General features: G+C 39.5%; 2 protein-coding genes across 4 annotated transcripts in view; both read right to left on the reverse strand.

Moving 5' to 3' along the window:
- The window catches only part of LOC141765645 (zinc finger protein 536-like), a 28,809-nt gene extending 22,047 nt beyond the window's left edge, over positions 1–6,762 (reverse strand). The window contains exon 1 of one of the 3 annotated variants that reach the window (XR_012593539.1): positions 6,346–6,762. The gene's annotated coding sequence lies outside the window, so the exon portion shown is untranslated. The remainder of the gene's footprint in view (positions 1–6,345) is intronic. The other 2 variants (XM_074631763.1, XM_074631764.1) reach the window with 2 other exon arrangements.
- A 7,090-nt stretch (positions 6,763–13,852) lies between these two features.
- Positions 13,853–25,343, reverse strand: uri1 (URI1 prefoldin like chaperone). The gene is made up of 11 exons (XM_074631802.1): positions 24,927–25,343; positions 23,451–23,485; positions 19,576–19,654; positions 17,915–18,050; positions 16,645–16,733; positions 16,488–16,551; positions 16,147–16,336; positions 15,818–16,055; positions 15,541–15,692; positions 15,204–15,444; positions 13,853–14,617 (listed from the first exon to the last, which is right to left on the reverse strand). Exons 1-11 carry the CDS (start codon positions 24,996–24,998, stop codon positions 14,429–14,431), a joined length of 1,485 nt encoding a protein of 494 aa, XP_074487903.1. The 5' UTR covers positions 24,999–25,343; the 3' UTR covers positions 13,853–14,428.
- Positions 25,344–27,295: the final 1,952 nt, after the last annotated feature.

Raw genomic sequence — 27,295 nt, forward strand, 5'->3', positions numbered from 1 at the left:
TTACATAGCAAATCATTGTTTGTTGCTATATTAATGCTCTGGATATCGTATAGAGCACATTTAAAGTTTAACAATTTAGCTAGTTTGCTAGCTAAAAAGGAAAGATAGGTTATTCAACTAGTATTTATTCAGATTTTCTGCATCATTGTATGAATGACACACTAATAAAAATGTCATTCATTCATACAATTAAAGATTAAGTGATATGTGATGATATTCTCATGAAATACACATCTAATGATACACACATATCTATACCTCATATACACTCACTAATGATAGATGTTACACATATCTGTTGATGTCCCAGATTCATTGTAATGTGTTTGTGCCTACTTCTAAATCACATAACAAGAGATTTCCTGAGAATTCCTGGAATTCCCTGACTGTCCCAGTTTGCATATAACAACAGTTGTATTCATTATTACAGAGCAGGCTTATGTGCAGACAGTAAAAGCCCCCATGCCATGCATTATGCCCTCTGTGTCTCACTTCAACTACCCGCCCACCCACCAAATCAAGCCAGCCAACCATCCGGTGGACTGCCCTGTCAGGGGGATGAAGAGCCAGTACAAGGAAGAGGGCAGTGGTAACACAGCTGCCCACCATGACCTGTACAAAAGATAGCACCCATATACTTTCTGACAGCCAGATTAATGAAACCCTATAGGAGCTTCTCTGTAGGCCCCCCCAAAAGCCTGACGGAGACAGAATAGTCTAACCAGCACCATTCATTACTGCAGGAGTACAGAGCACAGAAAGAGCACACACAGCACTGACAAACTAGCTCCTTGTGAGTAATAGCTAAAGAACTCATAAAGGAATACATACACATTTGTTGTGGATGCAGTAAATCTATGCCACTCCTTTTACAACTATCAAAAAATCTGGCTTGTGCCCTGTAAAAATAAATCTGGCGTGCATGTGGTGGTGCAGCGGTGATGTGATGTTATTTGGGAGTCAGCTATTTCACATGTTCAGTGAGAGGAGGCTTTCGATTCATTTTGTTTGTATTATTCACTAATGCAGATTAGAGGCATTGAATGCAACAGGGGGAAAATAAGTTCCTCTGGCGACATACTAAAAGCTACACGGTGTAGAAACTGCAAGTCAGACTGACGGCAGCAGGTCTGTTTAGTGGCGACCAGCTGTGTTTCTACTAGGGCTGCGCGATTATGGCCAAAATTATAATCACAATTTTTTTTGATCAATATTGAGATCAGGATTATTTATCACGATAATTCATTGATTTTAGCGACAAAATATTTTTATTGCACTTTCACATTTGAATGAACAGAGCACTGCTTTCGCTTCCACGTTGTACTACATTCATGCTAATGCTACTGTACAAATAAGGGCTGCACAATGTTGGAAAAAAAATTAAAAAAATTTCAGTGACATATATTGCGATATGAAAGAAATACAGCAATATTCACCCTAAACTACATTTTAAAGTTAAATACATCAATCTGTTGCACTTTGAGAGCCAACTTAAGATATATGAAGAACTTTGTACTCTTTTTAATTTGTACTCAATTTAATCATAGACATTGGTTGTACAGATATGAACGGTGATGACATGGCAAAAAAGTCACACCCACAAAGCACGGTAAATAAGACGGGCTCCCAGGTGGCTTGGCTGTTAGTTTAGGAAGCGCTTGATTTGATATGCAGCGAAGTTTTCTATGAGCGGAGGATGCATTATAAACATCAATATCGCAGGTGATCTTGTTCATTTAATTGTGGGGAGCCAAAATCATGATCACGATTAATATTCGATCAATTGTGCAGCCCTAGTTTGTACCTGTATGAGTTGGTGGAAAACATTGCTCCTAATTGGCGACAAAGATGACAAAGATATGAAAATGACTAAGTCTACATGAGTGTATTGTATCATAACCTCATTAGTGTGTGTGCGTGTGTGTGTGTGTGTGTGTGTGTGTGTGTGTGTGTGTGTGTGTGTGTGTGTGTGTCATACATAAACTTTGCATTCATGAGCTTCCTCTGATGCTTTCAATGGTGCTCAAGGAAATATCAACATCCTAAACTCGTCCTCCTCACGTACACGCAAAGACACCCACTGTCACATGCTGTCTCTCTCTCTCCCACACACACACACACACGCGTGCACGCAGGCACGTGCATATAGAATGTATTTTAAATCACTAATGTGTAAACAGTTGCTCTTGTTTGCACAGACCACCTGTTCTTTCTGGACACAAACAAAGCTTTTGGCGTACGACGGGGTGTGTTAACAGTGTGGGGTGCGTAGGGGATGCCTTGCACAAGAGAAGCCTATCCACATGGTGTAGGCTGCATCAGATGGTTGGGCCCTGCAGGACGGCAGCCAGCTCCAACAGAACTCACACAGATCGCAAAGAATGGAGGCTTCTTCAGTCCGCAACATACTGACATGTTTTGCTTTCTTGAAGTGTACAACCCCCCCCCCTCCTCCTCCACTCCACGGTGCATGAAAGCAGCCTTGCCAATGCAAACTCTTGTCACTATATCATTTAAAGAGACATAGATAATTTTGTCTTCACCTCGTCTTTTCTCGTGTATTTGCAAAACTGCAAAGAGATGGCAAAAACGGAGGAGATGTGTCTACTTTCAGTTGCAAAAGCACTTGGAGGCACTAAAAACAAAAAGTCATTAAACGAGTCATCACAAAATCACAGCAGGAGTCTGGTAATGCCACTTACAGTATCTCATTAAGCTATGGCATCTACAGGAAAAAAAAAACTGACAAACAAAGAGCATAATCCAAGGCACATTAACTGGGCTGATAATTCAATGAACTCTCATTTGGCAGCCATCTTGCCCTTATGATGGTCTTTTTTTTTTCAGCCGCAGCAGCAGAGCACAGACCCCTCGTGAAGTTCCTCTCTCTCTCTCACCCCTCTCTCTCTCTGTCTCTCACACACACACACGTATATATTCATCCTCTCGATCCCTCTCTCTCTCTCTCTCTCTCTCTCTCTCGCGCTCTCTAAAACAACAAAACATCCACCATTAGACAACGGGGTACCAGCGTAATTAGAAAATGACTTCCTTTGCAATCCTAGCTAAGTAGTTTACACACTGTAATTACAGGGACAAAATCATCTTTTCATCATTTCACTGATTGAGCTCATCAACCCAGTGGGATCCCAGGACTGTGCTCAGGCAACATCTGGGCTAAGAGAATTAGCCCTTAGTTTAGCAGGCCTTACACAGTGGCAAGCGGCGCAGCACGAACACCGGACATGGCCGTGGCACACGTCTCTAATTGAGACAGTTTTTTTGGATGGTGCGTCAGATTGGGTGTTAGATCGCACAGGCCTTATCAAACGAGCATTCACTCGTTTTAATACAACAGGACACTATTCAGGGGGAGGGCAAGGTCACTGTAACTATCTCTATTTCCCACACTATTTCCCGAAAACGCCATATCAAGCTTGTACTCCCCCTCCGCTCGCTCCTGCACTTGTGAATTGAAGCATTGAAGATTGACCTTGGTTTGCACACAACAACGCGCCTTTTCACGGGGGCCACTCTGTTTACTCTAATTCTCCGCGTGCCCCGAGCCTCGACTCTCTAACAAACACATGTGGTCTGCGGAGTTGAAGGTGAAGTGCTTTCGTTTCGTCTCTGTCCTGCGGAAGAGGGCTCTGACTCTCTGTGTGTTGGCAACAGAGGCAAAGTGTTTAATGTGGCAGCTGTTAGCCTCGTGGATTTTCACTAATCACTCTCTCCTGATTACTCTGATGAGTGTATGATGCTCTTAAATAATCAACCCGCAATGAAAAAAAAAAAAAAGAAAAATAATTATCATCATCTCCCTAAGTAGTGCAGCTGCACCCGCCTGCAATAATTACAACTAGAACAGGGCGCCTTCTCTCGTCACTTACTACCACTTATTATTAAAGATAACGCTAATTGGTGCGGTGGTGGGCGACAATTCTTCATGGGGTTCATCGTAAAAAGCCAAACCTCGGAAGTTATGGCACATTAGAGGTCTTAAAGCCAAGGTACGGTATTAAACATGGCATGCTGAGACATGCCGATAATCTGAGCCAGGGGAGCAGTAGACGTCCTATCAGTAGCCCCTTGGTTTGCCTCCTCTGCCTTGCCCTCACTCCACCCTTCCCCCACTCCCGGTATCAGCCTGGCAGACACAATTAACATTTTCATAAAAACAATTCCCTGCCTCCAATAGTCCAATGTAATTTGTTTTCCATCTCTGTTCATTAATCATTGTTTAAATCGGTGAGCCATCCCCTCCACTCTGCCATCTGCACTCAGCTGTGTTACAGATATGACACCTTCCCCCTTAATGGGAGCTGACAGCCAAGAGAGGAGGCCTGTGGAAAATAGCTTCCTGCATGTGCACTTCCAACCTCGCATACTGCCAGCAGGTGAGAGAGGGGTATTTAATGGCTTCTGATTAATCTAAAAGGCAAACAACATCACACTACAATATCATACAGCATGCAACACTACAGTACAGTATGCAACAACAAAAAAAAGAGTGACTAGAGTAAAACTCATGCAGACATTCTTTATAACAATGGCGATGCATTCCACATTTTGTCGAAGTTGTCGACTGGTTTTTTTTTTTCTTTCTCCTCTAGTTAAATTAGTGCACTGTTCCTACAATATGCTATTGTTTTCCTGGAATTGGGAGCAAGGTTATTAATTATTCACTGTTGTGTTCTCATATGAGGGGGCTATGCTTTTCACCGTATTGCCTCATAGCTCAAATACTTAGGGCCATGGTACTCGGGCAAATTTCATGAGGCAACATCACACGAGATATTATTATCACAAGGCGAGACACTTAGGAGATTAAAAGTTTCCTGAAGAGTTCTCGGTGATTGGAAAGGTTCCGATTTTTCTCTGATAAGATCCAGGGTTTCATGGGAAAGACAAATCAAATAACTTTTGCCTCTTTTTTCCTCTCCTTTCAAGAGATTTTAAGCCTAAGTCTAGGTTAGCTTAGGCATTTTTGGGGGGGTGAGAAAAATAAATCCTACTCAATGTGGTGGTAAGAGGGTGCCAAAAAGTTCATCTGGCCTGTTGATTTCAGCGTGGATTACAGATATTCAAATCATGAGCCTCATGTTCAAACAAGTGCCTCTATCAGGGGAGAAAGTTGCCAAGCAGAGCTTTGTCATGTAAGCTGTATGAATTTACTGCAGCATAATGAGAAAACGGCTGTGGCGCTACATTTAATACAGTTTCATCCGCTCGCCCTCCCTCTCTCTAATTTCCTCTGATGATAATAATGTTCAGATACCCTTCCAGTATCCATACAAGCTGAGAAAAAAAAGAAAGCTGGTGTCACCTGAACATACACATGCAGGCCCCCCATTTTTCATCAGGAACTGTGTCACGGTGCACACATGGTCCCAGTTAGAAAACGCTTCAGACAAACGCCTCAACTCTTTTTGGGGGTGTTTCTAACAAGGACATGCAGCAGCAGCAGTAAATGATGTGTATATTCAAAGCTGAATATTTCATGTTGATTGATCGAACTGACTGCCACCCACCTGCTCCTCCTCCTGTCCCACCGGAGCTGGCATGAGGAGAATTCAGTAATTGAGAAGAGCAGAGCATGCTCTCTCTTTGCTCACATATGACAGATGGGGCATCATCGCTTCAAAGGAGAGCATTTGGAAACAGGAGGAAGGAGGGGGGGCAGAGGGTGAGGGTGAGCTTTGAAAGTAGCTGTACCACTCTGTACAGGTGACAGTAAAAAAAAAAAGGTTACAATAAAAAAAAAAAAAAGCATGGCCACTTTAAAGGTGCAACTTTAAAAAAAAAATGTGAATAGTGAGATTAATTTTAGGCAGCAATGTGCAGACACCTTGCATCATTATTCTCAGTCACACACACAACTTCATTAGCCCATAATTTGAATAAAGTCTGGTGTATCTTTACATTTTTTTTTTATTTTGGCATTTATGGTTCTAAATGAGCCTATAATGACACATTATTATGAAATTAAAATCATGGCTTAATATGATACCATAAAAGGTCGTATTAAAAACATTGTAAGGAACATGCTCACGGTCTATGTTGTACACACACACACAACATGCACAAATGAACAATCAGGAAACACACACATTAGCTGTTTTCTGCATTCGAATTATCGAACGTATCGAACTGAATTCGCCTTTTTAGCCTTCGATCTTTACTTACTTTTTCACCCCCCTCCCCCCCCCCAAAAAAAAGCCAACAGTGTCAGCAGCAGGTCTGGGGAAACGCGTGTCCATCACAATCCGACACGTCAGAAACTTAAAACTCACTCACTTTTTCACGAATACTTGAGTAAAAATGTGAATCGGTGATTTGTCTTACCTGTCCGGAGGCTTAAAGGAGGAGGAGGACACGAGGTGACAGCTGGAGTTGAGTGGAGAGTGATGTTGAGCTGGATGACTGACTGACTGACGGACTGTATATAAGCTTCACACGCTTTATCATGAACGCCCAGCAGCACACACTCCGCTTCCTCTCTAAAAACAACAACAACAGAAACCTTTAAACCTCTTCTCACCAAGACGAAAGGCGACAGTGCGCTTTTGCTCCTGTACTATTTCCAGTTTGAAGAAAAGAGCTAATGAAATCTTATAAAGATTACTCGGGATACTTCGACATGTCCCGAAGCCGTATGTCTCCCTCATCTGGCCGCCGGTGTGTAAGTGTAACAGACTGGCACCGTGCGTAAAAATGTGCTCTAACCGTCTCCAGGACGCAGCTACCGCATCAATCCTTCCTCTGACTGAGATCATGAGATCACATGTGTGCACTTGAGTAAGTATTACGTGGTGTTATTATGCGTGTCAGATTTGGTAAAGGGGGATTACCTGCAAGAGTTTCACATTCTTTGAAAAACTTCTGTGAAAAGCTTTATGATGGATCCGCCTGGTTATGATCTTTAAACTTATCACTGTTAACAATTTCCCAGTAAAATAACAGTAAGAACTGGCAGCAGGGTTGCCTTATGTTACTGTAAAATTAACATCATTATACTGTCACTGAAATTTACAGCTTTGTACTGTTAATGAAATATACAGTTTGAACTGTTTTTTTTGTATTAATTTCACAGTATTTTACAGTTAATTTACTGTTTAAAGATACATTATATAGCTGTTTTCCACCTTTCTTTTACATGATCTTACTGATTTGTTTTAATAAACATTATTTTTTGCATAGATGAATAGACTCAGCAGGTTACAGACATAGGAATAGTCACACTAAATACAATTAAAGGCACTTGTTAGGAAAAAGGCTATAATAGACTTGTTGACACTTTTCCCAAAATGTCTGTCTATATCTGGCTACAAGCACAAAATGCAAACCATAACACATGTGAGTGAAGAACAGAGCTAATTCACTGATTTTCCAATCATGTACAATGTACAAGCCTCACATGTGCAGATCAGGTCCCAGAATTAAAAAAATACTGCATGAAACTGTTACTGATGATACTTTAGACAGTTGATCAGCAGTAAAGTGCGTTTTTTTTAAGAATGCATTATAGTTCAGTTAAAAAACGGCCTATGAGCGTAATTTAACAGGTTTTCTTTTGTATTAACAGTAAAGTACTGTTTTTAGCAATAACAGGTTAATACTGTTGAAATCCTGCCGTAAATTAACAGCAGTTGTTTACAGTGTAGATATAAATATGATGCAGATTTTTTACACACATTGCTGATTTCTGTGTGTTGCATCTTCAAGCTGTTTGTTTGGCATAGTGTGTCAGGGCAGAAAGGATGACTAAACCTTGGTGATTCAGCATTTTTTTAGTTGGTAAATGGCTCCATTAAGGGAGCTTAATTGGATGCTTGTAACATCTATCACATTTCTAACATCCTGCTGACCTTCACTGTAGATTCTCCTCCAACAAAGTGAGGAAGAGTTTTTCTTTCTTTAAGTAAGTGAATGCATTCCAAACATATTCATCTCAGAAAACACATATATAATCAGAATTAAAGCAACATAAAAACAACATAAAGGACGTTCAAGACAGCAACAGGTCCTTGGTTGTGATGTTGTGGTTCAAAATCAGATTTATGTCCCCAAGTGCATACATACATGCAATGTTACTCTGGTTTTATGCAGCTCTCGCAATGTACTTACACAGAAAATAAATAACAGAATAAAAGAATACAATAATAAAAATAAAAGTAAAATGTCTATAAGCAAGTATGGAAGTTGTAAACAATACAAATAGTGCAAGGAAATAAATACTGGACTGGATACATGGACTGGATGATTATGTACAGTATGTACATGTGGAGATATCTATATACTGTATGTACAGTGAGTAGGATTCATTTATAGTGACCGGTATGTACATATTACAATATGTATGAAAAAAATGTGCATTAAAGACTGTATATTATAATCTAAAAATGTGTAAAAATGTGCACTGTTGACTGTAAATTACAATCTAAAAATATGCAAAAATGTGCATTAACGACTGACTAATCTATAACATCAGTAGTGGATATTTGGTGTTAAAGGGTTATTATCGTGTATTGGAATTTAAAGCACTTATAGGCTTCTACAGGTTGTTAAGCATGGTCCATACATTTTCAAAGGTATAGGCTACTAGTTATGTAATGATTAAAGCTACAAGTAATGGTTATTTCACACATTTCTCAATTAATCAAATAATTGTTTGGTCCATAAAATATCAGAAAAATGTGAGGAAAAAAAGGCCATCACAAGTTCCCAGAGCCCAAAATGATATCTCCACATTGACAGTAGTAAAGGCAGCAAATCCTCACATTTGAGAAGCTGAAACCACACAATGTTTGACATGTTTGCTTGTAAAATTACTTAAAAACGATTGATAAATTATCAAAAAAAGTTGCCTTAATTTTCTGCCAATCGACTAATTGTTTCATTTGATATATTTATTGTCCAAACATCTAAGTTATTTTTTGAGTTTTCACTATCCAAAGATAAGAAAGAGCTAAAACAAAAACCAAAGTGATACTTTGGTTTTTGTTTAGTTTGAGGTGAACTCTGAAACAGCAGCATGCGAGAATCAAAGTGTCATGAAAGCTGAGGAGCTGTGACATCACCACGGATCACCTGAACATTTGTTTCTTCCCTGTGATTTCCACCAGTTTAGAGTGTAAATGACGTGGCTACGAGACACTTTGTGGCTGCACGCACTAAATAATATCGTACGTTCAAACAGCAGTGAAGCAGGTATACGCTGGCTGCTGTTTTAAATCCATTTCTTCTGACATTTGGAGCTAAGTGCAACTCTTCCTCTCCCCCCCTCCTCTCTTAGGCCCGAGCACCTGTCTGGACAACAATACCTACTTGAATCCTTCATCACACAACTCTTAAAATCCCTCTTAATCCCTGAAGTGTAGATCTTGTGTGTGTTGCAGCCCTGTTAGCATGCTGGATTTCTTTGTAGCCTAATGTAGTTCTGCTATGTTCCAGCATATACCTTCACAGCTTAACCTACATAAATCCATTGATCCGTGTCTCACCAATACAACTCCAGTATGTTAAGCATTGCCTAATCTGTCTCATGCTACCTGGATTTTCATATTGGAGAAATAATCCTGATGAAGTGGAGGGTGGGGGTGCGGGGGGGCAGAGTCACCTCAGGACCTGTTTAAAAGCTTCTTATCAGAGACCTGCACTCCCACCATTTAACTAAAAGGGGAGTGATAGCCTTTCAACTCACAAGCCACAGCTTTAATTAAAGCGGCTTGTGGGGGAGATGAAGTACAGTGGTGTGTATGAGTTGCCCCGCTAAAGAAAATCTAAATCACATCAAACAACACAGCTCAGTCCAGAGTGATTTTCAAGTTAACTATTAAAGAAGAAACAAAAAATCCCCTAATATCCTAAACTACACAGAACATACCAAACTTTCTGTAGCCATAAATAATGAGTAACTATTTAAACTATATCAATGTATAAATGATAAACACCCAAGTTTGAGGGAATTTAAATAAAAAAATTGGATTTTCCTTAATAATAGGGATGCATTGATACCGATACCGGATTGGATATCGGGCCGATACTGTAACAATGGGGCTGATCTATTAAATTCAATTCTACGTTTTTATACTATATACTGTATATGATATACTGGAATTTGAATTCCTATTTAAATTTTGACCATTTTGTTGCTGCATTAAAACAGTTTACACCTGAAATGTAATTCCTGTTAATTTTGAAGATTTTTTTACCAAGTTGCTGGTGTACAATTTATCATTTTAATAATAATTAACATTTCAATACATTTATATCTCTGTATTAATTTGTTATAAGCCATGTTTAAGTCAAACCTGATGTCGCCTTACACATAGAGGAATGATCCCAGTCACTTACACACAGTGAGGCATACAGCTTATTAATTAAACACTGGTATCAGATCGGTACTCGGTATCGGCCGATACTCCAAGCCCAGGTATCGCTATCAGTTCGGGACTGAAAAAGTCGAATTGGTGCATCCCTACTGAATTATTGTTTTTCTGTTTAAGATTTAATGATCATAATTCCAATACCGATAGCCACAAAGTAATCAACAACAGGAAACAAGTACATTTACACAAGTACTGCACTTAAGTACAATTTTGGCGTACTTTACTATATTGCTGCTTTTTACATTTTTACTCGACTGCATTTATTTGACAGCTATACTTTTCAGATTAATATTTCACATGCAAAATATATATGATAAGCTTCTAAAATATGGCACATTGTTAAAAATTAAAGTGTCTCATGAACCCACAAACAAGACTGTGTCTGGTTGGGTCCTTTGTCATGTTTCAGGTGTCTTGCGATGTTTCAGGTGTCTATGAGTTGTAGCAGCCAGTTCCACCAGATCTATTGATTGCTGTTGGGCTATAATGAGAATTTCAACAAATATAACAAAAATGTAGGCTACCTGAAAAACACCGAGGCTCTGGAAGTCATTGTCTAGTTTCTTCTAAAAACATACTTGTTTGTTATTATTGGAAAGCACATGCTGATTTTCTCTGAGCTGCCAGTTTAAGTTTATTTTATTGATTTTATAATTTATTGTTTATTATTTTAATCTTGCTAGTCATGTACTTTATCTTTCACTTTGGTATTTTATGTAATTTTCTTTTTGTGAAGCACTTTGTACTTTGTCTTGATAAGTGCTCTATGAATAAAGTTTATGATTATTAGTATTATTATAATTATTATTAATTACCTAGCTTTAACAAGAAGGCAAAAATACATATTTTTTTCTTTCCTTCCCCCTTAATCATCTCCTGATCCCTCAGATTTATGTGTGACCTTTTGGAGGGGCCCAACCCCGCTGGACTACACTACCCAACGGTGTATAAAATAATTAAAGTCACACACTTTTTTACTTTTTAAATATGCTACATTTTGCTGTTGATGTACTTTTACTGAAGTAGGAGTTTGAATTCAGGACATTGAGTTGTTATGGAATATATTGTTGTGGTACTTGTACTTAGGTAAAGGATCTGAATCATACATTGATGTGTTTGGAATATAATAATGTAATATATTTAAGTCACACACTTTTTTATTTTTTGAATAGGCTCCATTTTGCTGTTGATACTTGTGTACTTTTACTGAAGTAGGAGTTAAAATTCAGGACATTTACTTGTAATGTAATATATTGTTGTGGTGCTTGTACTTACAGACGTAGGCAAAATCGTTGGTACCCTTCCGTTAAAGAAAGAAAAACCCACAAAGGTCACTGAAATAACTTGAAACTGACAAAAGTAATAATAAATAAAAATTCACTGTAAATTAACTAATGAAAATCAGATATTGTTTTTGAATTGTGGTTCAGCAGAATCATTTAAAAAAAAAAACTAATGAAACTGGCCTAGACAAAAATGATGGTACCCTTAACTTAATATTTTGTTGCACAACCTTTTGAGGCAATCACTGCAAACAAGTGATTTCTGTAACTCTCAATGAGACTTCTGCACCTGTCCACAGGTATGTTGGCCCACTCCTCGTGAGCAAACTGCTCCAGCTGTCTCAGGTTTGAAGGGTGCCTTCTCCAGACTGCATGTTTCAGCTCCTTCCACAGATGTTCAATAGGATTTAGATCAGGGCTCATAGAAGGCCACTTCAGAATAGTCCAATGTTTTGTTCTTAGCCATTCTTGGGTGTTTTTAGCTGTGTTTTGGGTCATTATCCTGTTTGAGGACCCATGACCTGCAACTGAGACCAAGCTTTCTGACACTGGGCAGCACATTTCGCTCCAGAATGCCTTGATAGTCTTGAGATTTCATTGTACCCTGCACAGATTCAAGACACCCTGTGCCAGATGCAACAAAGCAGCCCCATAACATAACCGAGCCTCCTCCATGTTTCACATTAGGTACAGTGTTCTTTTCTTTGGATGCTTCATCTCTTCGTCTGTGAACATAGAGCTGATGTGACTTGCCAAAAAGCTCCAGTTTTGTCTCATCTGTCCAAAGGACATTCTCCCAGAAGCTTTGTGGCTTGTCAATATGCATTTTGGAAAATTCCAGTCTCGCTTTTTTATGATTTGGTGTCCTCCTCGGTTGTCTTCCATTAAGTCCACTTTGGCTCAAACAGTGACGGATGGTGCGATCTGACACTGATGTACCTTGACCTTGGAGTTCACCTCTAATCTCTTTGGAAGTTGTTCTGGGCTCTTTGGTTACCATTCGTATTATCCGTCTCTTCAATATGTCATCAATTTTCCCCTTGCGGCCACGTCCAGGGAGGTAGGCTACAGTCCCATGGACCTTAAACTTCTGAATAATATGAGCAGCTGTAGTCACAGGAACATCAAGCTGCTTGGAGATGGTCTTATAGCCTTTACCTTTAACATGAAGGTCTATAATGTTCTTTCTGATCTCCTGAGACAACTCTCTCCTTAGCTTTCTGTGGTCCATGTTCAGTGTGGTACACACCATGATACCAAACAGCACAGTGACTACTTTTCACCCTTTAAATAGGCAGACTGACTGATTACAAGTTTGAAGATACCTGTGGTGCTGATTACAGGACACACCTTAGTTTAACATGTCCCTATGGTCACATTATTTTACATCTTTTCTAGGGCTACCATCATTTTTGTCCAGGTCAGTTTCATTAGTTTGTTTTTTAAAATGATTCTGTTGAACCACAATTCAAAAACAATGTCTGATTTTCATTAGTTCATTTTCAGTAAATTTTTATTTATTATTACTTTTGTCAGTTTCAAGTTATTTCAGTGACCATTGTGGGTTTTTCTTTCTTTAACGGAAGGGTACCAACAACTTTGCCTACGTCTAAGTTAAGGATCTGAATACTTCCTGTCATACACATGCCAAATCATACAGCAGTTTTACATCCTGTTCACTAACTGAAACCATGAACTGCAGTTACGTTTTGTTTTTGGGCCCACGCTAAACATAATTTGTTGTCCCTCTCATTACGGCTGCACTTTGATTGTACTTTTGCTAACTGTAACAGGCATTTCGTGTTCACTTTGCTGTATAGCTTTGATGAAATGTTATTGCTCACTTGCAAAGTTTGGCTGCAATATGGCGCAGGCATGGCGCTTTACTTGGCTCTTCAAATTTTAATGCACAACAGGAAATTCCCTAGGAGTAACAATAACTCACAAGAGACCACATTAGCTCAGTCAGTGTCTGGTAATAGCTGTTTAAAGGATCAAAACAATTTGCACTAGGTATCAGGAGCAAAAATGTGTCATTATTACACACCATTACTATGCAGTGTGAGAAAATATTTCCAAACTGATAGTCAGATACAGAATAAAGGCCTGTCAGCAGAACAGAAATGAAAGCCAGAACAAGGTCATATTTTCTTTCAGGGAAGAAAGAGGAAGCGAGACTTGTAGCCAAAATCATTTATTTACCTTTTAGTTGCCATCGATATTCTTTTTTTGTCTTTACATAAAGCTCGTCACAAAGGAATACATACATTCATTAGGTAGGTCAAGAGAAGGTAAAATGAGAGCTAGTGGGCATGTGATTCTGTTTAATGATCAATACTTGGAAGAAGACACAAAACTAGGCAACTGATTCTAAATGTAGCCTAGAGTCTTATCTAAACTGGCAATAGGTTTGATCAACAGAAAAGCAGAAGACAGGTAAAAAACATATGAAAGACAGCAATCGGTTTAAACAAGCCCCACAAGTGTCATTTATACTGTAGGAGTGGATAAGTAAAAGAGACTGCATTTACTAGTGTTTGGAGCTTGTTAAAAAGCAATGTTACACACACAAGGCTATGCTACTGTACTTTTGCCCCCTGAACAGTCAATGACAGAAACCCTGTATGGATAGAAGTGAAAGACCGCAGAGGAGAAGATGGTTTGTGTCAGTTTAGAGAAGAAACAAAAGGCTTTTTTTTAAAAAACAAACAAACAAGAAGTTATTGAGAAATATGGATGTTTGCTCGTTAACAGTCACTTCTGCTGCAACCTGGCAGCTTTAAACTTTGACACCCTTTTTGGGGCTTGCTGCGGCGGGGCGACGTCGGGCGCCACCTCCTCCTGTTTCCTCTCCAGTATGGTCGGCAGAGCTGGTGGAGCGATGGTCAAATGGGGGACAGCAGAGGGCATCGGGTCCTTTTCTACTACTGTGCCTGAAAAGGCCTGGAGAAGAGAAATCATAGTGAGAAACCTGTGTAAAAGCTTCATAAAGCAGAATATTTTTGGCGTCATTGGGCAAAAAATCCATAATAACCTTTCAGCATATTGTAATTCAAGTGTTCTGAGAGAAAACGAGACTTCTACACCTCCTCATGGCTCTGTTTTCAGGCTTTAGAACAACTAGATCACTTTTTTTTAAATCATATTTGCTTAAATTCTACCCACTGCTGCTTTAATGTTGTTTTGTGTGACTGATGGTTGAAGGTTCAGGGTCACAAAAGGGTTCATAATGTATTATTTTCTCGTTCATATAACCTCTTGTGACTAACATTTAATGATTGTTCGACCACATGCAGCTCCCATTTTAACTTAAAGAGGCTTCTGTGGGAGTTTTGTTATGTTCTCATTAAGGGATCCGAGGCTCAAAGGTGCAATTTTCATAAAGCGTCTCATAATATATGCATATTGCAGATTCCTTCACACTGTAACTGAGATTAAAGACTATACAAAGAAACTTGACACATCTGTTCAGACAAAAAAAAAAAAGACTGCGAGAACTAAAACTAAAACACAGCCGCGTGTCGTTTACCTCAAATCGGCTGGTGGGGTGCAGCGGGACCGCCGTGGGACTGTCCTCCTCCGTGATGCCGTCGCTGGTGTCGCTGTGCGTCGCCTCGTCGTGGCTGAAGCTGCGTCCGATCATGCGGCGCTCATCGAAGTCGGCCGCGCTGCTCTCGCTCGTGTCGCTGCACACGCTGTTTTCTCGGCTGCGAGACTTCAGGATGGACTTTCTGGGGATGGGTTCCCCGTTCTTCACGTCCACAAACAACCTGACAAAGACAGCAGGACAGTTTCACCAATCAGAGGAGAGGAATCTCATTTAAATTAGTTTTTTTTATTGTGATATGTCTATGTGGTGTTTTTACCTGTAAATGTCCACCGGTGTTGTGATTTTGTGCAGCTCGTGATGGGAGTGTCCGTTACTGTGTCCGTTTTTCTTTTTCCTCTTTGAGTGTTCCTTCTGCTCTTTCCTTTCACTGAACTTCAACATGGTGTTTTTTCCCGTGTTTATCCTCACCTGAAGCAAAAGAATGAGACAGCGGGTAAAGAGAACGTCGACAAAACAGGATTAAACTGCAGAATTAAAAGAAAAGTCTTCTTAAACAACAAGTTATTGTTAGAAGTTTTTTTTATCACTCTGACCTTCTTGGGTTCGATTGTGTGGGAGAAGAAGATGGTAGGCAAACGGCTGCCTTCCTCTTCCTCGTCGTCTTCGTCCGCTTTCCCGTCTGAGCTCGGCGGCGCTTTACTGTGAGGCCTGGAGGTCCATTTCGGCTTTGGACTCAGTCCGTTTACCGGGGGTGCCACATCTCCCTCTTTCTCCTCTTCTGAGGAAAAGGACGACGTGTCCTCCCCATTCGTATCCGCATTGTAAGATAATCTGGAGAAAAACATTTGCGAGAGATATTTTTATTTTGCCCAAGGTTGGAAAATGTGCAATTATTAAAGCTACTAGGAGTGCGTTCAGCTACCTGTCCCGCTCATCTTGTCGCTCCTCCAGTTTCTCCAGTTCATCCAATCTGGCCCACAACTCCTCCTCAGTCGTGGTGCCTTTTCGGCTCCTTCCTTCACTCTCCTCATTCTCCTCATCCTCCTCTTTTAGATCAAACACGGCATCCAACTTGGGTTTAGAATTTGGTTTGAGAGCCATTCTTTGCTTTCCTGTTAAAGCAGGCAACATGGGAAAGAAAATCCTGAACTTTTTTTGCCTAAATGTCAATCTGAGTTTGATATAGAATTCAGCTTTCTTTGCTTTTTTTCACAAGGCATGTACAAGTAAAATGAGACGCAGAAGAAAGGCTGAGAACGATACCTTTGGTGACAGCAGCGCCATTGTTTCCGGCATCTTCTCTAATCTCAACGTAGTCTCCTTTATTCTAAAGAAGAAGAAGAAAAGTCAAAATAATTGTCCCCATTTATTTCTTATGGAATATCTCATCTGTGAGACGACTTGTAGTAACGCAACATACGGAGATCCTTTCCAAATCCTTCACGACCTCAACTCTGGCTTCAAAGTTTTTCGCCGTCTTCGACAGATCATCGAGTTCGCTCTTCACATCTGCAGAAAAAACAAGACACATTATCATCAAAATGTGCATTCAGAGAGTTGGAAGCAGACTGACAAAACCCAATGTGCAAAAGCTGGGGACTAATAGAGGTTTAAATTAAACATTTAAATGTAACAATCAGCTGCTAAAGAGTTAAAATCCAAAACTAGTTGGGGGGGAAGGAAAAAAATTGAAAAATGATGACACAAACAGTTCATAATATCTTCTGCCCTGAATACTACTCCGGATCATTAAATCTTGACAACAATTAAGCCCTTTTACTAATAGCAGCAGAGGGCCCTTGTTTCCATGGCGATCGGGAGCCCCTCCAGTCAGCGCATCAACTGGAAGTGAGGAAAGGTCAAACACAGAAGGCCTGACAACTCAGCCGCTGTCTGACACATTTCAGCCAGCTATGTTTGTATTACAGCACTTAGCTCTGTAATAGCGGGGTGGGCAGGGTCAGGAGATAGGAGGAAGGGGGTAGGGGAGGGGGGGACAGACGGCTGCGGATGGGCTGTGGCAGCATGTTTCTGCTTCACTAAACACTCTAATAATGTTCACATCAGAGATCGTTACTCGGGCCCATTTGACTGGATATGAGATTTTCAGACCTAGAATGAGCAGCGGGAGGAAACATGGCCGCGCATAACTCATGTTAGAATAAACACGTTGTTTTTTCCTTCAAAGACTCCTTGCACTCGATAGAACATCCATGTTGGATTTACAGGACTTGATTCTACCACAGGAGAGGAAAAATTTACAACAGAGGTATTGACAACGGCAACATGTAACACACGAGTGCAAGAGCAGCACAGCAAATGAGTGCTGCAAATGTGCCTCGCAGGGTGCAGCCCTTTAACCACATGTGAAATGAAGTACCCCGCATAAGTCAAAAATCATTCATGCTCCCAAGATTTCAGTACAGTTATTAGAAGCAGCATTACAGTTCACTAAACAAATCCTTAAAACATAGTATCTCAAAAGTTTCCCCCAAAAAATCTTGTGGTAACTAAAGGCTCAGCTGAAAGCAAGTTTGTCACTTCAGTGATTCTTCAGAGGAGAGCTTGATGCAGCGACGCCCTCTGCTGGACGAAGAAGAGCAGTGTTGTGAGCAGTTACATTCAAATTAAACAATGGCTGTCTTTTTCGAGAGAGGACAGAGAGCAGCCTCTTCAAAAAGCAGACTCACATTTCATCCTGTGATCCACAATTTTCTGCGCCTGCTTGGCAGAGCACTTGGCGAACCAGTTGTCGCCGAGCAACGCTGTGACCTCGTTTGTGTGCACCAGCTTCCCGGGCATGAAGGCCAAAGGGCCAAAGGGCACCTGTTTATAGCACGGGGATGGGGGAGGGACGGGGACGGGGGACGGAAAAAGAGCAGAACGAAAGAGAAACTGTTAATAAAGCAGGTGGCAGAATGTGGACATGAAAGTAGCAGAAAAGAAGAAATAAAACTCAGTAACAACAGTAGTAAAAATATGCAGAAAAGTTAAGAATAAGATCGTGGGTAACATCGATTTTGTTCCAGCTTGTTCAGATGGAGGAGTTAACATCTGGAGAGAGAGGGGGGATCTTAACTCTGGGGCATTTATTTGATAAAGGAGTTATGCTTACATTTGAACAAATCCAACCGAAATATGGTCTCCCTAGAAGTTAATTTCTTCAAATATTTACAAATTCATAGTTTGATTGAGGATCAAACCAGTTACTTCTTTGACTGTCAGACTTCGCAGATAGAGTGTTTAATCCTCAGCAGAGGCAAGAAATCAGTTCTTCGGTATACTTAGTAACATGACTTCAGAATATTTACAACACATATGGAATAATGACTTCGATCTCACAATTAACAAAACATGGGTAGAAAAATATGGCAATTAGCGAAGGAAATTTCCATATGTAATAGAAACAGAGAGACTCAATTTAGGATATTGCATCGTTTACAGATCACTCCCCAGCTTAGGCACAGGATGAATCCAAGTATGACAGAAATGTGCTCAAAATGTCAAGTGGAGGTGGGAAGTTATAGGCACTCTATGTGGTCATGCATCAATATTGAGAAGTACTGGGGTCAAATTGTTGGTAAACTTAACTTAATGTCCACCTTGACACTGAACCTCAGGTGTTGCTTCTCAGTTTACCCAGTTCTCGTATTAAAGGCTTTCATTAAAGAAGGCTGTTCCGTATTCTTACACTTGCTGCCCGGAAAAATATATTGCTTAGACGGATCGATGATAAACCACCAACAATTGTGGGGTGGCATAAACTGATGTTTGAGCTAATACCAATGGAATATCTAACATACAGATTTAAATGTAAAGTGGGTGATTTCTTTAAGACTTGGACATCCTTCTTTAAATATGCTGGTAAAAGACTTACAAATATTATACTAAAGAGTCTGATAGATTGCAATATTGAAAATTAGCAAAGTGGTATTTTTGGGTCTTAAGGCGAGATATTTATTTACTGACTTTTATTTATTTTTCTTAAAAAAAAATGTTGTTGCATCACTGTTGATTGTAATCAACTGGGATGGACTGAGCGCCTCCTTATCTTTATACATACATACATAGATGCTATGCAATTTTTCACTACATATTTATGTGATTGTGTACAATCATCTCTTTGACTATATTATGTGCCATGTATATCACGTGTTAGGGATCCGATGTTTAGTTCTTGTGGCTACTGTGTGTTGGTGTATTGTTGGTTTTGTCTGTATTTGTGTTTAAAAGCATAATAAAAAACTATTGTTGAAAAAAAAAAAAAAGAATAAGATTATGATGCTGGTAAATGGTTAACTTGCCATTTGCAACAGGTATTCATCTTAAAACCAACCCACAATGCACTCACCATGATGTCATAAGACAGCTGATCTGGAAGTGTTTGAAGGCGGTCACTCAGGGCTTCGTAGTCACCCGACACCTTCTTCCTGCAAAAGCATGGATTTACAATGGTGTTAGGCCAACAGCTATTCAAATTAATGAGTTATTTCTTTTCATTTGAAGCCACAGCTCTCCTCTGAAGCCATTGTTCAAAATTCAAATTGGTTTGTTTGACTCAGTTCGGGATGTTAAACAGAACAATGGGGAGCAAACGGTATCTATGGAGTAATGAGGAAGTGTCTGTTTCCCCCCCCTTCAGGGAAGAGGAGAGATTTGGCGTAACCCAAGAGGCCTCAAGATGTCGCTGCTATTCATTTGTATGTTAAACTTAAGAGAAGATCATGACAACAGAGTGACAAAAAGCAGCTAGCACTATACTATGATGCTTTCTTCCATGCAGATAAAGAACACAGAAATATATAGGAACTCTAAAAGTTTAAAGAAGTCTTCAACAATATAAAAATGTAACACAGCCAGGAAGTTATGTGATTCCCTTTGCACGATAAACAAAGACGACAGCAATGGGCTTCCAAAAGCCCTTATTATTGACTTTATCTGTTGCAATTTGCTGAATAGCGTTCCCTGTAAACTCAAACCTCAACCTTAATTAAAATAGAGCTGAAACGATTCATTGATTAGTTTTCAACTATTAAAATAATCTGCAACTATTTTGATAATCGATAAATCGGTTCGAGTCATTTTTCTTTACACCTCTATGACAGTAAACTGAATATCTTTTGAGTTGTGGACAAAACAAGACATTTGAGGACGTCGTCTTGGGCTTTGGGAACCACTGATCCACATTTTTCACCTTTTTCGGACATTTTATAGACCAAACAACTAATTGAGAAAATAATCGACAGATTAATCTACAATGAAAATAATCGTCAGTAGCAGCCCTAAATTAGAATTTACCATATATCTAAGTAGTTTTTAGTCAAAAAAGAAAATGGACGCTAAAACAAAAACTGTTTTTTGAAGACAGTTACCATTAGCCTACATTCCCTAACTAGCACAGCGTTACAGTAGAAGGAAGAAGATAACATTTTTATTATGAAAAATAGACTTTTCCACTTGTTTCAACCATTTGGTTTGACTGAGTGTGCTCCACCTGTAATTACAGGTGAATGCTGGACTTTGTCCCGGGTGAACAGGTCCAACAAAATCAACAGCAGAGTGAGGCTACAGCCACACTAATAACGTTTTCATTTTAAAACAGCGTAGAGAGATGTCAAGCACCGTCTGCCACATAGTCCTGAGAAGAGCTCTAATCAGCCAAATAAGTGAAATCACCAGTGTGGGTGTACCGTGGTTGGCAAGGGCCTTTCAAGACTGACAGTAAGGCTGCCCAAATGTGATTACAATGACACTGTGTTGCTCAACATTGAGATATTTTTTTACTTAGAAGTGTTTTGTTGTCCTTAAACTGATGGGCAGCAGCCTTCATTTCATCTACAAATCTTTCATTCTTCACATGGAATCAGAGCCAATCTAAGACCCAACTGCTGCTTTGCTACTACTAACTGTATCTGTAATCAGTAGTACTAGAATACTACCCACTGCTTACATCAATAGAAATGAATTCACTGTAATAGTGAAGTCCCTACACAGTCATGGTCCGCTCACACAGGTGTTTCCACTTACTCTACCTGATTAGAGCTCTTCTCAGGTCTGTGTTGCGCACTGTGCTTTGTTGACATCTCATTCACTCTCATTAGCTTTGTTGCATCTGTTTGGGTAGGAAAACTAACTACCTTTATCATTCAAATGAGCCTGTTTCAGGGAGGACATTTTTGCATGTCACAGTAGGTGAAAATAATATAACTAATGATGGTTGAATTCAATTTAGCTGCTTCAGCTTAAGGATCCTGGTATTGTGCATGCTGGCTCACTGTCACAGCTTACCGGGACACTTAAATATAACAGAGCCATGGGCCTTTCTCACAGCACACATTTTGACTTGTCATTGTAAGAAAAGTTACTAATATCGCCAACGATGGTTCTTAAACCTTTATTACACTTATCATATACATACAGGTACCGACATGAAATTTGACCTCTACATGTAACCCATCCTAAGTATTTAGGAGCAGTGGGCTGCTGTAAACCGCCCGGGGAGCAACTTGGGGCTCAGTGTCTCGCGCAAGGACACTTCGGCATGCAGACAGTAGGATTTGGAAATCGAACCGCCAACCTTGCGGTTACAGGACGACTCGCTCTACCCTCTGAGCTACAGCTGCCCTCTGTTCTATTCAAGTGTTCCAGTGAGAGTGACAGTGAGCCAGCATGCACGACACCATGAACCTGATATCTAAATGGAATTCAGCCATGCTTTTCCTATTTTGACATGTAAAAATGGCTTCTGTGAAAAAGGCCTGTTGGTACATTGAGGTCTCTGGTCCCAACTTCATCTTGAGCAGAGGTTCTAATGGAGGAGATGAATACAACTTGCAATTGTCCATAAAGGTGGAAAACTGTCTTTGGCCCATCTGGCAGCTCACTAGACAACCAGACAGAATAACTGCAAACCACTGTGTGGGTGTACAGGGCCTTTAAGGTTGCCTGTGTACTGAACATGTTCCTTCTTGCTACTGCAACTGTGTGCTTAGGAATTGTCTGTCTGAATCAGGAATAAACGGGCTAATTACGGCGCACTTGGAACAAAAGCCTCTGATTGGTCAGGGAGTGTCTAATTTGTTGATTTTGACAAGAGCAGGCACTCTTAAACGCAAAGCATCAATATTGCACAGAATCACGCTTGATTAATTGAGGAAGCCAAAGTCATTGGACAATAAATGATGCCGTTCTAACGCGGAGCTACACCAACTGTGTCTCGACTTAACACAAACTTCACTGAAAGCGATTAGTGGATAATGTCAGAAGCTCAATTTTGGGGTGAACTATCCATTCATTTAATTTTCAGATTGGTTGTATTCATAGAAATTGATCTCTCAGAGACAATCAAGTGCAGAGTAGGGCTTCATTAATCAAATATTAATTGCGATCACAATTTTGATTGCCTGCCGTATTGACGTTTAAAATGCACATTCTGTTCATAAAAACGCTGCAGCATATCAAATCAAGCAATTCCTAAACTAACAGCCAGCCAACAGCCAGTGAGCGAGATGTTTTGGCTTCACTTCTTAGTATAGATATTATCTATACAACCAATGTGTTTATGATTAAATTAAGAGCATAAGATTGTTTATCTATCCTCTTATTGTTGCTAATTTTGCTCTCGAAGTGCACCATATTGAAGCATTTAACTTTAAAATGTAGCTAACAGGGTGAATATCCCTGTATTTTTTCATATTGCAAAATAAATATAGCAGAAAAAAATATTGCAATGTCAGTTTTTTCCAACATTGTGCAGCCATAATTTGTACATTAGCAGGAATGTAGCACAGCATGGAAGCGAAAATGGGGCTCTGTTTATTTTTATGTGAAAGTGTAATAAAAATATGTTGTCGCTAAAATCAATGAATAATCGTGATATCAATATTGATCAAAATAATCGTGATTATCATTTTGGCCATAATCATTCAGCCCTAGTGCAGAGCCCTACAAAATTTGTCTGTGACCAATTTGTTTTATAATATATCAAGAGTTGTGCAGAATAGGACTTTCCTTTAACATTTGCTCAGTAAATTCTAAGAATAATACCGAGCTTTTGAACGTATTTTCTTTCTTTCTCTAAGGAAAAGAAACTGTATTGACCAGCTGCTTTTTGCTACTTTGTGAGATATTAATATTTTTTATACTGTACAAAAAAAGCAAGCAAAAAAAACTGAAGAATCATTATGCAACTGTTGAAATAATACATGGGACTTTCTTAATGCTTACCAGTGCTGAATCCGACTTTCACAGTCTTTCACCACCTGTTTTTAGGACAGATAATGTCAATATAAATCACGGTGAACATCTATGTAACTCACACACAGTCTTGTGTTGAGGCTTTAATAGCCTAAAGGAATTATGGTAAAATGGCAACTGTGATTATTGACCCCAAGCAGATTTCACAATTCCTAAACATTTGCTGGATCAGTACTTTCACTGGTAACTATGCTAACACACGACTTGTGAATATATAAATTAAAGGTCCCATATTATGCTCATTTTCAGGTTCATACTTGTATTTTGTGTTTATACTAGAACACGTTTACATGCTGTAATGTTAAAAAAATATATATTTTCCTCATACTGTCAGCCTGAATATACCTGTATTTACCCGCTGTCTGAAACGCTCCGTTTTAGAGCATTTTGACGGAATTGCAACAGAATTGCGTCGCTAGTAAAACAGTTTGGGTCCATGTGTACTTCCTGTCAGCTGATGACATTCACATACACTGCAACCAGGAATAAACGGGGACACATTTGGAATGTTTACATTTAAATTGTGTCAAGGGTCTAAATATTGTACATTTGTGACATCACAAATGGACAGAAATCCTGACAGCTTGTTTCAAATGCACAATTTCTGAGTACGAGCTGTGTGTATTTCTCTGTATATTGAGCGCTTCGATACTTTCACAGTATTTATAAAGCACTTAAACCTGCTTTATAATATAAAAGACATGAAAATCTCACTATTTATAATATGGGACCTTTAAAGAATCACAACATTCAGTAAAACAGGCAAAAAAAGCCAATAAGATGAAGGAAGCAGGAGAGGAAGACAAACACAGCTGTCAAAACTACATTCAAAGGGTCAGGACATCTGCACAAACACCCCTCACCATCACCCCTATATGGTGAACCAAAAGTTTCCAAACTAGTTTGTTGCTTTGCTAAACTTTCTCACTGTCACTTTTTACTAATCAAAAAGTGAAACTTGTCAGATTGTGTTGTGGGACATCTGGTACTTCCTGGCTGAGTATCTTGGTGGGGGGTTGGAGGAAGGGGACGTGTAGCCTGGTATTTACTAAATAAACCGTTAGCTAACAGCTAGCTGGTCGAAAGTTCATACAAATGTTAAGTCTGGAGGCCACCACAACCCCACAAAACTAGCAGTACGAGCACATAAAGTGCAAAGAAACGAAACTAAACACAACACCTCCCTCCTGCTGGACACATTTGCGTAACAAGACCGTGACCATGTGAGCTGCTGCAAGAGAGAGAGGAAGCTTCTGGAAAAGGACAACTTCATGGGGCATATAGGTCAGGGCAATGGGTGCATACACGTCTATATAGTTAATGTAAGAAGCCCTTTAGTAGATCCACTGGTTGTTCACAGCCTGGTGCACCGCGTGGCCAGCAGCGGACTGTGGGTTTTGGCTAACACGTTAGTAGGTGTTGTTGGTGTCAACATGGTTAAATTACCTTCTGGTGTTCCTCTCGGAGCCTGACAGCTCCGCCGAGATGCTCTACATTCATTTTACCTTTTTCAGCCATTGTCAACCCACGTGCACAACAGGGAAATGTGGTGTGTGTGTTTTGTGAGCCCGTAAAGCAGCAGAGCTCAGGGGTTGTTGTGAGTCCTAAAGAAGTGTTTATGAATGCAGCCGCAGTTCTTCCTCAGACCCGTCCTGCTCGTATTCATCAAAGGGGCAGTGATAAGTATTATCCTCACTTCCGGAAGTGGTACCATTTCACACTCGCATTATTTCAAAGATTTCTGCATGATCTTCCAAAAATATCCACGGTTTTTAATATCCCAAAGATGTGCAAAATAGTCCTCGTCACTCTCGCTGCGACGTGCAGGTCGGTCCACTGTCAAGACAACCAGGAGGAACACCGGAACTTCCGGTTGAAGGATTCAAAATAAAAGATCCTTTTTATTGGTACGTCGCTTGTCAGTATAATAAAAAAATAAAATAAAATGAAAGCACCCAGGTGTGAGAGGTTAACCTGTAGTTAAATTGGTAAAATCCGAAAAAAAAATCACACTGTAAAATTACTCCATTACATGTAAAATACAGATAATAATGCACTATGCACTATACTCATTTTTAACAGTCTCTTCTGCACTATATTCATTTTCACTATATTCACTATTTTTTTAATAGTCGTGTATCACAGCTGTTACCCTGCACTATATTCAGTTTTAACAGTTTTCTTCATCTCCTTGTTTTGTTATATCTGGCATATTTTTTTGTACTTTGCACTACTAACTTTTTTACTGCCTTTTTACTAACATGTTTTGCACTATGGAACTGTGATGCTGGAAACTTGAATTTCCATCGGGATTAATAAAGTTACTATCTATCTATCTATCTATCTATCTATCTATCTATCTATCTATCTAAAACTTCTGAATTAAAAATGTTAAAGCATGGGGACCCCCAGGACCTAAATGGGCTGCTGAGCCCCTATTAGATAGATAGATAGATAGATTAGAAAGTAAAAAGTTAGTAGTGCAAAGTACAAAAAAATATACCAGATATAAAAATACAAGGATATGAAGAAAACTCTTAAAACTGAATATAGTGCAGGGTAACAGCTGTGTGATACAGGACTATTAAAAAAGTGAATATAGTGCAGAAGAGACTGTTAAAAATGAGTATAGTGCAGGGTAAGTCCAGTAGCTTAGAACGTCTATGAAAGTGCACTGTGTGCATTATTATCTGTCCTGCAGACCGTCCTCCTTTGTCCCTAGAGAGGTGTTGTACAGTTTGATGGCTCGGGGGACAAAGGACTTCCTGAGTCTGTCTGTGGAGCACTTGGGGAGAAGCAGCTTACAGTTAACTCCTGTTCCTCCCCCTCTACGTGCAACATGTATACTCCTATGCTGGAATATTACACAGACCCATGTTTGCTGTGTGATTAAACAATAATTAATTAAGGACTGCAGTTAATAAATATCTTAAAAACTAGTTTATATTTTGGTAAAGGAGGTTGTGCTTAAAAAAATGTGATTAACGGTGGAGTGCTAGACCCAAAGTCCAATAAGCATAAAAACAGGGACAGAGTGACAGGGTAGCAAATCTCAGATTTCAGACTTCAAACGCTCTGAAGAAGGCTCTGTGCCGAAATGTGTAAGCATACATAATGTGAGCCAATTAAACAAGTGAAATGTTAGTATTTTGTCCTCCCTGATTTTTCAAATCTGAGATGTGCTACCATATCACATTTTTATCTTAAAAACTAGATTTGGACACAGGGCCCCTCTTAAAGAAAAGACCTCAAGATCAGGTAATGAAGCAGGACCCAACATAAACCCCTATATTCCCACAAATTTAGCAAATAACACATAAGAGTTGCCACACAGTGAGCTCGGGGCTTTCGGGGCCCCCCAGGGGTCTGAGGACAGTTGTGCAACCCTTATATTTTCAGCAAAATGTACTAAAAATGTCAAAAGTAAAAGTGCTCACCATACACATGGCCAGTGTTAAATTAATGCTGTATTATTATGTTATTATTGTATTGTGTTTTAAATTGTATTGTTGTGTGTGTAAGCAGCATTTTGATTTTGTAGTTGGTGGAGTTAAGTCAAATTAATTAATATACTCTTGGGTAGTTTAATCTATAACAATGGGTTATGTTTAATAAGCTGATCCCACTTTTTATGTCCAAATTGTTATTATGCAGCATAACCGGTACAGTTGTCAAATAAATACAGTGGTATAAAATGTATAGCATTTCAAGAATAAAGTAGCATAAGATAGAAACATTCAAGAACAAGCATCTCAAAATTCGCTCCCTTCCTTGTTCAGTCCCTTTACATACTTTTATTTTGAAGAGAAAACCAT

Source organism: Sebastes fasciatus, chromosome 4 (genome assembly GCF_043250625.1).
Source record: "Sebastes fasciatus isolate fSebFas1 chromosome 4, fSebFas1.pri, whole genome shotgun sequence".
In the NCBI taxonomy this organism is placed as follows: Eukaryota; Metazoa; Chordata; class Actinopteri; order Perciformes; family Sebastidae; genus Sebastes; species Sebastes fasciatus.